This window comes from Lepidochelys kempii, chromosome 11, assembly GCF_965140285.1.
Source record: "Lepidochelys kempii isolate rLepKem1 chromosome 11, rLepKem1.hap1, whole genome shotgun sequence".
In the NCBI taxonomy this organism is placed as follows: Eukaryota; Metazoa; Chordata; order Testudines; family Cheloniidae; genus Lepidochelys; species Lepidochelys kempii.
The window spans coordinates 63,145,301-63,158,584 of record NC_136390.1 but is presented as its reverse complement, the minus strand read 5'-3'; the positions used below and the strand labels follow the sequence as shown (position 1 = coordinate 63,158,584).

General features: G+C 45.9%; 1 protein-coding gene across 3 annotated transcripts in view; it reads left to right on the top strand.

Moving 5' to 3' along the window:
- The window catches only part of KLF7 (KLF transcription factor 7), a 66,958-nt gene that overhangs the window by 30,150 nt on the left and 23,524 nt on the right, over positions 1–13,284 (top strand). For 2 of the 3 annotated variants that reach the window (XM_073306618.1, XM_073306617.1), the window contains exon 2: positions 11,754–12,369. In XM_073306618.1, the coding sequence (XP_073162719.1) occupies positions 11,754–12,369 (616 nt within the window). The remainder of the gene's footprint in view (positions 1–11,753; positions 12,370–13,284) is intronic. The other variant, XM_073306620.1, reaches the window with a different exon arrangement.

The following is a 13,284-nucleotide window of genomic DNA, read 5'->3' as shown; positions in this document are numbered from 1 at the left end:
GAATCAGGACCTGGAATATGGCTCTACTTTTTAAAGTTCTCAGCCATCAGCACCGTTTTTATTTAATCCACTTCTTATGGCATTTTTACTGTGCTCCCTGGGACCTGATCCATTGAGTACAGTGGGAGCTGGATTGAGCAATTGTTAGAAGCTAACTGTCTCTTCTGACTATTTATAACTCTAAACGAGAGATGGGCCCAAACAGGAAACAACACTGAAATCTAAATATTAACAAATGTAGGTGAAGTTTGCAGCTAGGCCTAATTTTGCAGCTTAAGGCCATGTCTTCCACTGACACCGAACCATTCTGGTTTGTTACACAAATAAGAGGATTCTTCATCAAAAGTCTAACACTGTATTTCCTCTCTCTTATATTATCCTTATCTAGCTACCTGCAATCTATATTACCCAGTTGTGCTGGTATGTAACTTTGTGTAGGAAACTCTTGTTTGTATTGTATATTTCTATGCTGCTATTTGATGGTTTTCCTGGCTTATGCAGAAGGATAGCATTAAGGTTGAATGCTCAGGTGTAACTTTTGGAAGTTCTTTACTTCTGAATGCTTGCTATACTGACATTACTGGTATTTTTTTTGTTTGTTTGTTTTTTGCGTGGTTGGTTTTGCATGGAATTTTTCTTGGTTTCTTTAAAAAAAAAAATCAACAAAAATACCCTTGGCTATTCTATTTACAGAGTAGCAGCCGTGTTAGTGTGTATCCGCAAAAAGAAAAGGAGTACTTGTGGCACCTTAGAGACTAACCAATTTATTTGAGCATGAGCTTTCGTGAGCTACAGCTCACTTGCATCACGAAAGCTTATGCTCAAATAAATTTGTTAGTCTCTAAGGTGCCACAAGTACTCCTTTTCTATTCTGTGTAGAGTCTGTCCATTTCTTTAATCCAAAGATGTTTATCCAGATACCTTTGGAATTCAGCCATCCTTAACCAAAGCATCTTCTAAGCTTGGTCACGCCCCAAAGTTATATATATTTTAATGAGCAAAACTGGTGTAGCCATTTGGAACAAGGTTTGTTAGATTGTTAACTCAATGACCAGGTTTTGATATGGCTTGATTTGGGATGGCCTGCATTTGGTAGGATCTAGGTTCTGACTGGTTTCTAATTGAGACACTTGGAGCATCCTGGGTTTAGGACTCATTGGCCAGATTCTCCCCTGGTACAAATTGGTGTAGCTCCATTGAAATCAGTGGAACTTTGCCAACTTATGGCAGCAGAATATCTGGTCCTTTGAGTTTATTAGGATCCTTGGAATCTGGGATATCCTTGGCTACATCCTGAAATTATGTCGCCACAGAAGACAGAAAAACTGTATTGTCAGTGTGTAAAATGATGACTCTCTGTGCATTAATTAAAGCTGCAGAACTGGTTTTATTAAAATTTATCTTGACTGCCTTAAGTATCAAGGAGATCTTCAAAACAAGCCAAGTTTGAAGTTTCTGGTTTCAGCATCTTTATGTTCTCATAGATGCCAAAAATTCTGTTTGCAACATCTGGGGAAAGTATAGCATTTTAATTGTGATGGGAACAGATCAGTAAAAAAATGTGTTTTTTGCAGTTGAGTTACACAGTGGCTATTTTTGCCAAACATATTTCCTTGAAAGTTCACCTTTGGGGTGGAGACCATGCAGGGAAAATTTTCAGCACAAAAGGAATTTATTGTGAGCAATAAACCCTGTATCCTGAGTGACACATTAGATCTAAATGATGCAGCAGAGATCACAGAATTATCCAGCACTGCCTTTCCCCCCCGACTTAGTTGCCATCTAGCCCAGTCCAATCGAATCAGTGTCATTCACTGTGGGTAGCTTATTTTGATCACAGAATCCTAGAATATTAGGGTTGGAAGGGACCTCAGGAAGTCATCTAGTCCAACCTCCTGCTCAAAGCAGGACCAGTCCCCAACTAAATCATCCCAGCCAGGGCTTTGTCAAGCCTGACCTTAAAAATATTAAATTAAATTTATTTTATGCCCTCTCAAATGTTACGCTTTCAATGGGCTGCAGATTTTTGCATTGATAATTAAGAACTGCACTATAGGAGCTGCCAAAAAGAAAAGCTTGAGGTTTTGGCAGCTGGGTGAGGGACAGATGATGGCTTTTGGAACCCAGGAAGTCATGATCGCCGGTGTTGGCTTATATTATTCAGGAGGTGGTTATGCCTTTTGGTAATAGGGAGGAGAGGCATCTTTTTAACTCCCTCTTTTGGACAGCAGCAGAGGGAGATTTTGCATTTTGGGGATGGGGGCTTTGCCTAGAATTCCTCATCCCCCACTCCACCCACGGGTTGCCCCACTGTACTCCATTCCAATATCCACCGTTGTGGCCCAAAATGAGAGAGCTACATTAACTCGATGCTACTGCCAATCTGATCAGCAGTGAACTAGTGTATGTGGGCACTTTACACTGTTGTGATCAGACTGCAGGGGATTTTACAGGTTTCCGAATGATTGTTTCAGGCTGTCTTCAGATTCAGGCAGATGTCTCGGTTTTCACGTTCTGCAGGCTTTCTTTGCAATCATGAGACTTGTGCAGTAGTTTATAGATGACACCTTTTTTACATGCAACTGAAAAACAGGAATTAGAAGGGGAGTTGGAAATTGACCTTAACTAGAGCAGGTGCTCTAATAAACTCCCCTACAGGAAGAATCCTTGTAAATAGTGTAAACTGAGTCTGAAGTTCAGACCTGCAGATACAGCACATTCAACATTTTCATTTTCTGTCACAGCCTAATCCAAGTACCAAATTTATTAATTAGGTTTTGGATAACTTCCAGGTTCAGTGCTTGATGTCCCATTATATGTGCAGTAAAATGGCACTTAAAAGTAACTAGCACATTCCAGATAAGAGAACTGCCTATGGTCTGCTAGAAAAATTCAAAATCAAGATGTAATAAAATATAGTGTCAATAAAACAGAAGAATCAGCTGAACAGAGCGAGTAGGTCCCTTATTGAGTTTCTGTCCTAAATTCCTTCTAGGTATTTGGGCTTTTGTTAATCCAGTACTGACCTTTACCCACCCCATCTCCCTTGTGGCTCCCTCACTCCCAAAACAACTCAGACATTTTTAAGTATTATGAAGATTCCACAGAGAAGCTAGATGCTTCTGAACTGAACTTGCTTTCTTAGAGGGCTCAGACATATGGGCCAAATTCTAATATGTTACCCAGCTGTAAATGTGGAGAAACTCCATTGCCTTCACTGGTGTTATCTGAGATATACGCTGTTGTCACGGAGGTCGTGTCTACGCATGGAAAGTTAATCCGGAGTAAGATAGGGTGTGAACTTAAAGTGGTCTAACTATTCATAATTTAACTCCAGGTGTGGTTGCTCTTATTGTGGAATAAAGATGTCCACAATCAAGAATAGCTCTTCTGGATTTTTTCAAGAATAGCTCTTCTGGATAATTGCCCATGTAGACAAGCCCGTAGAGTGCTATTGGGGCAATAGGGTGGGATTTGACAGTGTTCTGAGTTTACCTTACTCTGCTCTCATTGATGTCAGGGGTAAAAGTCCCTTTAACTTCAACAGGAGCAGAGTTAGGCCAGCATGGAGCACTCGTGAAAATGGCACCCATAATATCTCATGTAAGTTCCAACTCAGAGACAAGCACCAGGGCTTTTCTGGCTTTGTGCTGTACAGGCCAGAGTATACTGATGTGTTTCAATAAATAATAATTGTTCCGTATTGAATGAGAGCCAGAGGTAAGGCACTACATAAACTAGGCAGCATATGTTTCTGGATTGATATTGGATCAGTGCTAATACAGCTTTAGGTAGAATCATAAAATACAGACCAGATCCTCTGCTGGTGTAAAATGGTATAGTGAAGTAACTGGAGCTGCATAGGTTTACACCATCTGAGGATCTAGCCCTACACGTTTAAATGGAATACCAAAGTATGCAACACCTGCATTAACTTGGGTGCTATATAGACCACACAGTATTTTAGGATACATTTTAAGGAACCAATTGGCACTGGTAGGCATCTGTGTGAGGGCAGGCAGGGTTCTGTCTGGAACGTGAGGGTTCCTAGCATGTGATGTTCAGAAAGTACTTCCCTTGCAATTGTATTTCAATGGAGAAATCGGGCTGAGGTATTTTAGGAAATGGCCACACGCGAGATTGCCATCCTCTGTTAGCCAGCTCCTTGCGTGAGTATGGAGCCTAGTACAATCACATCCTGTCTGTCACTCGTAAATCATCCTTACTTTGAGCTGGCTGAACTGTGAAGCAAGGTGCAAAGAAAACGATCCCTTGTTCATTGGGGCAGGTGGATTGAAGCCTTCGGTCACTTTTTATCCCTAGCCTGTAAAATCACCCTGATGGCAACCACTGGTCTCTGTTCTTATTGCATACCTGATGTGAGCTATTTTCCTCTTTGAGCGGGAATCTTCAGAGTCTTTATTGCTGTAAATCATATAGATGCTTGCTGATGTTGGCTGCTGAGGTCCAGTAGACTTCCTGCACTTCAGAAACCTGAAGTACACCAGACAGACCTCTCAATGGGCCTTGATTATGGACTGAGTTATTCATTCAGGACCTGAATTCCCCTCTGCCCCATAAAAGCATACTCTTGCCATTTAGAGACAGTCTGCTTATCCTAAGGGATTGACCATCAAAGAGAGGACACTTCACCTATATTAGGGGCGGGCAAACTTTTTGGCCTGAGGGCCGCATCGGGTTTCGGAAATTGTATGGAGGGCCAGTTAGGGGAGGCTGTGCCTCCCCAAACAGCCAGGCGTTGCCTGGCCCCCGCCTCCTATCTCCCACACCCCCGCCTCTCATCTCCCATCCAACCCCCCTGTTCCCTGATGGCTCCCCCAGGACTCCTGCCCCATCCACCCCCCTGCCCCGCTCCCTGTCCCCTGACCGCCCCTGGAACCCCCTCCCCCACCGCTGCCCCATCCAACCCCTCCTCTCATTCCTGTCTGCTCCTCCGGGACCTCTTCCCCATCCAACCACCCCTTCTCCCTGACCGCCCCTGGAACCCCTGCCTGCCCCCCGCCGCCCCATCCAACCCGCCCTCCTTCCTGACTGCCCCCTGGGGACGCCTGCCCCATTCAGCCCCCCCGTTCCCCACCCTCTGACTGCCCCGACCCCTATCCACGCCCCCGCCGCCCACCTCCGAACTCCTCTGCCCTCTATCCAACCCCCCTGCTCCCATCGCGCTGCCTGGTGCACTGGTGGCTGGTAACGCTACAGCCGTGCCGCCCGGCTGGAGGCAGCCACACACCGCGCAGCACAGAGCACCGGGTCAGGCCCAGCTCTGCAGCTGCCCCAGGAGCTCGCAGCCCTGTTGCCCAGAGCATTGCATCAGTGGCGCAGTGAGCTGAGGCTGCGGGGCAGGGGCCGGGGGGCAGCCTCCTGGGCCAGGAGCTCAGGGGCTGGGCAGGAGGGTCCCGCGGGCTGGACGTGGCCACGGGCCATAGTTTGCCCACCTCTGACCTATATCCTCTCCAACCAAGGTTCAAAATCAGCCCAGCTCAGAAGTGAATGAAAGCTGCCCTCTGATGGCTCTTCAGAAGAGGAGTCTGGTAGTCAGTCCAATTCTCAATGGACGGGTCAACATCACACCAGCCACCACCACAAAAATGACAGTAACGGGTGCACTTGCCGGCAGGGCAGCCAAGGACTCAGTGGGCATGGAGACAGAGGTACCCTCTTACCTCGAAAACTGGTCGATAGGATCAGAGCTCGGCATCTGACTCCCTTCAGTCCCTTGGACGATCCCACTATGTTCCTCCAGGTCAAGGCTGAAGGCAGAGGCCGGACTTCATGAACCTAGCAATTAAGAACAATAACAATGCATTGTGGGGGCGGGGGTGAAGGAAAGTGGCTTGTTGTTTAACAATTCGACAAGCGAGGGCAGCAGCCAGAGCCATGCCTCCTCTAGTGACTTGGGGTAGAGAGGAAAGTCAGGTAAGGTATTCAGCCTGAGCAGAAAAGGGCGTGCGGGGTAAAGAAACTTTGTTCCTGCACCAAAGTACCAGCTCTTAGCAAAGGCAACAGCAAATGGGACTGTGGTTGGGGGTACAGGAAGGAGGGTGCTGGAGTTCTCTCTTGTCATACCCCTTCCTTTTTGTTAACGGCTTTGTTTCTAATGCTGATTAGATGGAGGCCTTTCTTGGCTCAATGTTTTTTTTCCTATTGCCTTGGTGGAGGGATGAGGGTAGGAGTTGGGTTCCCCCTTTTCCTGCCCATTATATTGTTTCTTTTTCTTGTGGTTGTTTTCTTTCCCTCTGTGGGGAGATGGGCTCCTTTGGCTGGTTTTGGATTTCAGAGGCAGAAGGCAAGACATGACCAGCTGGTGTCTTGAACTGACACAGGTGCAAAGACGGCGGGGGGTGGGGAGCCAAGAATAATTACAGGTTTCTGAAGCGTCAGGCCTTGCCTGAAAAGGGCTCGCCGAGAAATTGCTCTTTATGGAAAATTGGTGGTGAAGCTGAAAAACTGTCAGGACCACTATTGTTGTCATGGTGGGGGTAATCCTGCCTTAAAGGGACAGTGCCTCTCTGTTCCCTCTGTGGGAAATGAGAAGAGAGGACACAGCCTTTCCAATGTCAGCGCAATTGAAATTTCATGTGACTTGTCATTGGATTTAATGGCCTTGTGTCTCTGTCGGTGTCTCTTTGCTGGAACCTAAGATTATGCTCTGTCTCTCTCTCCAGAGCTTTTTATTTATTAACCCCTGAATCTCTGTGTCTCTCCCAAGAGACAGTGGGTAGCTGGAAGAGAAAGACAAAATGAAACAAGCAGCAGGGCTGCTGACAAACTTGTTTCTTTTTTCCCTAAGGGGGGAGATTTTCAAAGGAGCCCACCTCATTCAAAGTCAATGGGAGCCGGGTGCCTGACTCCAATGTGTGCCTTTTGAAAATCTGCCCCCACTACCTGTTATCATGCATCTGGAGAGATTTGGGATCCCATATTGGATCCACTGCCTGCAGTTCCAGGATCCTAGTTTAAATAGAAAACAGGCCTCCTCTTTTCTGAAGGTGCCCTGCCTTCTTCTTGTCTAGCAAATGCACGAATAGCCCAGGGACAGTAGCTTTTGTGGTCCGGTGCCGCAGATTCTAATTGTGATTCTTGCTGCCTCGGGTTTCAGTTTGCTGAGAGAAGTGGCAGAGTAGGACTGTGAATGACAGGCTTATAAAATTGTTACTGGTGCCCACAACAGCAATATCCATGGGATCTGTAACTGGTTCAAGAAACAGTTGTTCATCTTGCAGCTGATCAATGCTCTCTCATTAGTAGTGCACATTTCTGCTGTGGCTTGTATGATTTGTCAGTGAGTGGGAGGGGAAGAGTAAGTGAATGTCCACAGACTGGGGCCTTTCCCGCAAAAGAAATCCTCAGCATTCATTTAAAGGGGGAAGGCTGCAGCAAAAAGCATCTCCGACAATCACATGTAGCCAGGGAAGTTAGGCAACAGCAACATGTGACGCTCTTACAACTTGCCCAAGTGTTTAATGCTGACTCCAGGAGTTTCAAGCTTCCTCTTCTCCTCCACAAGCAGAGAAACCTCAGAGGATGAAATGGGCGGATGTTCCAGGGGCTGATTTGCATTGTGCAGCAGGAAATGGGAACCCTTCCAAAGAAACTAACTGAAGGGGGGGAGGGGAAGACAAATAAGCAATTTCTCGACTCCTGAAACAGGATTGTCAGCGGAGCCACACATCACAGAGAGATGACAGAAGTCTCAGGTTCTTAGCATCTGTCTTGTACCAGATTAGCTTTCATAACATTATTCTTGGATTTTGCAAATTATCAAACCTGAGGGCCTGGTTTCAGCGCTTCCCGGCCACTGTACTTCAAATGCTAACTGAAAAATAAAGGGATCAGCTGCTGGTTGCAGTCTCTTCAGTTCCTTGTGGAATGTAGCATCCCCAGTGGCAATATAAACCGAGACCCCCAGTGCATCCCAGGAGTTACCCTTCCAATATCTCCAGAGAGAGGTGCTCTGAGGTGAGAGCAGTAGCCTGGGACCTGGGAGATTTGGATTCAATCTCCTGCTGCACCACAGACCCCCAGGTGTGACTTTGAACAAGTCATTTGGGGTCTCGGTGTCTCAGATACCCATGTGATAAATAGGGATAATAGTGCTTCCCTAAAGAAGAGGATAGTTGTGAGGATAAATACATTAAAGATTGTGAGGCACTCACATACTAGTGTAATGCAGGCCACGTAAGCAGATAAATAGACACGTAGAAATAGCCTGTGTCTACACAGGGAATTCGCCCCAGTTTCAGCAGCCAAGGTATCTGTACCAGTGTAGACAAGGAAAGCCTTTGTATGGGTGCAATGATTTGCATGGGTGCATGAAATGATTTATATGGGTCCAACTGCAATAGTTGCTTAGATTGGTGCTAATTCCTATAGACCAGGCCTGAGAGAGCTTTATGAATAACTGTGCTTTATCCTCTTCTTTTGACCTTTCCCCCTTACCATCATACCGGGTGGCAACCAAAGTCAATAGAAGTACAATCATCTCTGTGAAAAGGGCATGTGCTCTTTTTGGAGCAAACCTATGGGATCAGATGTTTACTCAGGGTCCAGGACTCGGCTCAGAGAAATGGTGTGCGCGTGACTCAAGCTCCACATACGATTAGCCAGGCCCCTCTGCAGTCAGCAATGAAACAATTGACAAGATTGCTATCTGAACAGTCACTAGAGTCAGCATCCCAATGAGAGGACAGCATTGGGGCCAGATCCTTGGGCTCATGTAGATTAGTACACATCCATTGACTGCAGTGGAATTACACTGATTGGGGTCAGCCGAGTGTCTGGCTCAGCATTTCTGTTTATTTGCAGATTCAGTGATTGTGTGTACACTAAGCATAATTACAAAGCAGTTCCTATCAGGGCTACTGGTGGGAGCCTGACCGTGGGCAAGGCTCTGGAGGGCAGCCTCCTTTTTATAATCATTTTTTGTTAGACTTTCTTCAAGGCAGGTTCAGCTAAATGGGGATGTTGACTAGAAATGTATCCAGCTGCAAGAGCCTCATTATGCCAGGGTCCTGTTGGTGCCAAAACCAGTTGGAATATTTTGTTGTAAACCTTGCCCAATATAGACAGGGCTGTAAAGACAGCATTGGATTAGATTTCCTTTGGAAGATGTTATTTTGAACCATTAGACTCTAAACTGTTTGGACCAGCGCCCAGCACCAGGGGGTTCTTGTTCATGACCAGGCTCATAGGCACTATGAGAATGCAAATAAATAATAATAATAATAAGAGAGCTACAAACCCATATTTTAAAAAATGGAAGTTCTGCCTTGTGCCAAAGCCCCTGATGGGGCTGCAGGGAAAGTGTTAGGTACTGGCTCAAACCTTCCCCTATCCTACTGTACACGGCCAGTACAAAATACAGAGTAAGGCCAAGACTTTCCAAAGCAACTAGTGATTTTGGGGTATCTCAGGTTTTGGGTGCCCAGCTTCACACAAGGGTCCTAATTTGCAGAAAGGACCGAGCGCTCAGCCTCTCTGCCGTGTCTCAAGTTGGGCACCCATTAGTTACTTCTGAAAACCCTGGCCCTCTGTTATTAGTGGCGGACCACACCATGTTCAAACCCGGGAGAATTAGTGCTTAGCACTTCATTCTTCAAAGTGCTTTTACAAACCCTGTAGCTCAGAACACCCCAAGTGGTGGATAAGGAAGTAACACCTCCATTTTATAGGCTGCAAACCTGAGGCAGAGAAAGAAATGATCTGTTAAAGACTAGGGGGATAGAGGTCAGAACCAACTAAGATTTGATCTGCCGAGCTCCTGGCTCCAGCCCTGTGCACAGAGAGGTAACACAAAACACACAGTTATGTAAATGATATCCATGTGATACACTGCAGCGCCACGTTACTATTTGTTATGCAGTTTGAATGCCTTACCTGCACTGTGCCCATGGCTCCATCTTTCTGCTTCAGGCCTCTAAGCTGCTTCAAACAGCTACCATTTAAAAACAAATAAAAAATGAATGGCCTGCAAAATATTTCCTCCTTTCCCTAGCCATGACATTTCTCCCACAAAATTACATGTGAAATAGGCAATACCCATTCCTAGATCCATGATGGGTTAAAAGTAACTCAGACACTTCCCAGAACTATCAGTGGGAGCTCTTTATACCCCTGCTGATGAGACCTTTATACCGTGAAGCCAAGAGTCTCTCACCTCTCTTCCTGTTTCGGATGGTTTGAGGCTTTTGTTTCTGGCCCAGGTGTTGAAAGGTATTGGATTTACAGGCTTAGATTTAATTGGGCATCCAACTCCCACAGACTCCTTTGAAAAATCTCACACTAATAACCCAACCTTACCATCTATGGTAAGAAAGGATGTGGACAAACTGGAGAGAGTCCAGCAGAGGGCAACAAAAATTATCAAGAGGTTGGGGCACATGACTTATGAGGAGAGGAGAGGAGAGGAACTGGGCTTGTTTAGTCTGCAGAAGAGAAGAGTGAGGGGGGATTTGATAGCAGCCTTCAACTACCTGAAGGGGGGTTCCAAAGAGGATGGAGCTCAGCTGGTGGCAGATGACAGAATAAGGAGCAATGGTCTCAAGTTGCAGTGTGAGAGGTCTAGGTTGGATATTAGTAAACACTGTTTCACTGGGTGGGTGGTGAAGCACTGGAACGGGTTACGTAGGGAGGTGGTGGAATCTCCATCCTTAGAGGTTTTTAAGGCCCGGCTTGACAAAGCCCTGGCTGGGATGATTTAGTTGGTGTTGGTCCTGCTTTGAGCAGAGGGTTGGACTAGATGACCTCCTGAGGTCTCTTCCAATTCTAATCTTCTATGATTCTATGATATGAACATGCTCTTTCAGGGATAATTTGTAGAGGTTTCAAAAATGAATTAGGTAGATGATTTGTCTCATGCCAACTCTTGTAGATTTAGAATCAAGATGCGAACAGGGCCAGGCTTTTCAGGTAGAGGAGTGTGAAAAATAGCACTAATTAAACTCTGTAAAACTTCCCAAACTATTTCTAACTATTTTCTGTAAAAATAAGAATACCTGAGGGTATGATGTGCTGAAAGGCTTTATTGGCCCTCATTTGGCCACTTTTAAGTCAGGTGGTCCTCCTGACCTCAGGGTGAGAAAGCCTTTGCACCACAGCATTATGTCCATGCTCATAGTTTGTAAAAGAGAGGTGATGGCAAGTTTTGTGCAGTGGCCACCTTAACTCCACCATAATCAAGCTTTTTGTAAATGATGTGTGCTTGTTTAAGTAAAAGCCAGGTGTGCTCCACTGTACAGGGAGCCAGAAAAACCTCTAAAAATGACCTAAAATAGCTAGAGCAGTGCTTTGGATTGGGGTAATTTTGGGGGTGAAATCCCACATTTGTGTGAAGAAAGATTAAACAATTCTCTGGAAATGTTACTTTTTAAAAAACTGATGGCTACCTGAAGCTGCTCAGAGGTTTGGCTTGTTAGAATAATTCCATGTGGAGACAGATTAGTGGGCAGAGTGCAGGTGAGGCAATCAGAAAGTGCACCGGACACTCTTCCTATGGCTCTGCAGTTTATTACATGCATTGCATCACAACGTAGTTCCAAAGCTGGTCTGTACCGCAGGAGTAGGTTTATCTCGTTTCTTTGTGCATGACCACTTTGGTGTGTATAAATGTTATCTCTGAACTGTTCTGGACACAGAGAGATTACCATGCCTAGCCTCCTGCCGCAGCTGAGGGTTAATGCTGAGATGGGTTTCTAATGATGGTTTCTTTCCCTCCCTCCCCGTCCCCCCTGCAGACATGCCTTGAGTTGGAACGTTATCTTCAGACGGAGCCAAGGAAGATCTCAGAGAACTTTGGCGAGGATTTGGACTGTTTCCTTCACACCTCCTCTCCTCCAGGCTCAGAGGACAGTATCCGACGGCTGGACCCCATCCTGTTTCCAGTGGAGACGAGTACATGCGACAAAAGCACCAACATGGACCTTATCCTGTCACGAGACAAACTGCTGTCTGCGACGTGCCTCAGCTTGCAGCCCACCGGCTCTTCCATAGAGGGTTACGCTGCTGTCAACCAGGCCCAACTCAACGCAGTGACCTCATTAACGCCCCCTTCCTCTCCTGAGCTCAGCCGCCATCTGGTAAAAACCCCACAAACTCTCTCCGCAGTGGACGGCACGGTGACATTGAAACTGGTGGCCAAGAAGGCATCGCTCAGCTCAGTCAAGGTGGGAGTGGCGGCGGTGGCAACAGCAGGCACGATAAAGAGTGGGCAGAATGACGGTGAGCAAGGAGGGGCAGGGGCCGAGGCATCCCCGGAAAACAAGAAGAGGGTTCATCGCTGTCAGTTTAACGGGTGCCGGAAGGTTTATACAAAGAGCTCCCACTTAAAGGCTCATCAGAGGACTCACACAGGTACTGGTGTAGGATGCCTCTCTCTCTCCTTGTTCTCCTGCCACCTAGCCATTATGGTCTCCTTTTATTTCTCTTTTTTAAAAGCCTTCCTCTCTTCCCAAAAGTCAAAGCCTCTAGCTATGAAATGGGGGCCGCGGTGGAAAAATGTTGTAGGCCTGCATCTGTGTCTGAAGAGAAGGGGGAATTCATGCTTTACCTGTTGTTGTCTTACGTGTCGCTGAGATCTGCTTACCGGGTTCTGGTGCAAAATCGGTGCAGGTTGCCTAAGGGAATGGGATGCCCAATTCCCATTCAAATGGTTGTTACTGAAATATGGGATTTGGATGCCTCGTTTCCACAGGTGCCTTGTAAAATTTTAATTTCAGTCAAGTCTTATTTGGTTGAAATGGAAAATATTGTAGGTAACTTTAAAAAAAAAATCCAAAGATTGTATTCTAAATCTGAAAATATATATATATAGAGAGAGAGAGAGAGAGAACTGGCTGGATACACTCATAAATTCTGGCTCTGTTTGGCTGCTCTAGTGATGCAAAGGAGCCAGAATGTACTGGTGAATCTGAGCGCTGTGTGTGGGTATGGGGAAAAGGGAACAAGAGATTAGGCTGTAAAGAGGGAGATTAGGTGGTTGTTTTGGGGAATATTTAATAATGGGGTGTGTGAGTTTCACGGTCTAAGCTATTTGCAGCATACCAAATTGGCTTAGATTTGGCGATTGAGAACCCACAATCCCCTGTCATCTATTTATAGTCCCTAGAAGCTTTTTGGTTGCAATATTCATTGACAATAATAACTGTGAAATCGACTAGTATCACTGCTTTGTTCTAAGCTTCACATGTGATAGGCGACAATAAATTCCCATTAGCACTATCTTATCATGTGATTATTCTCGTTTCCAGAGGGATTGCTGTAATCAGT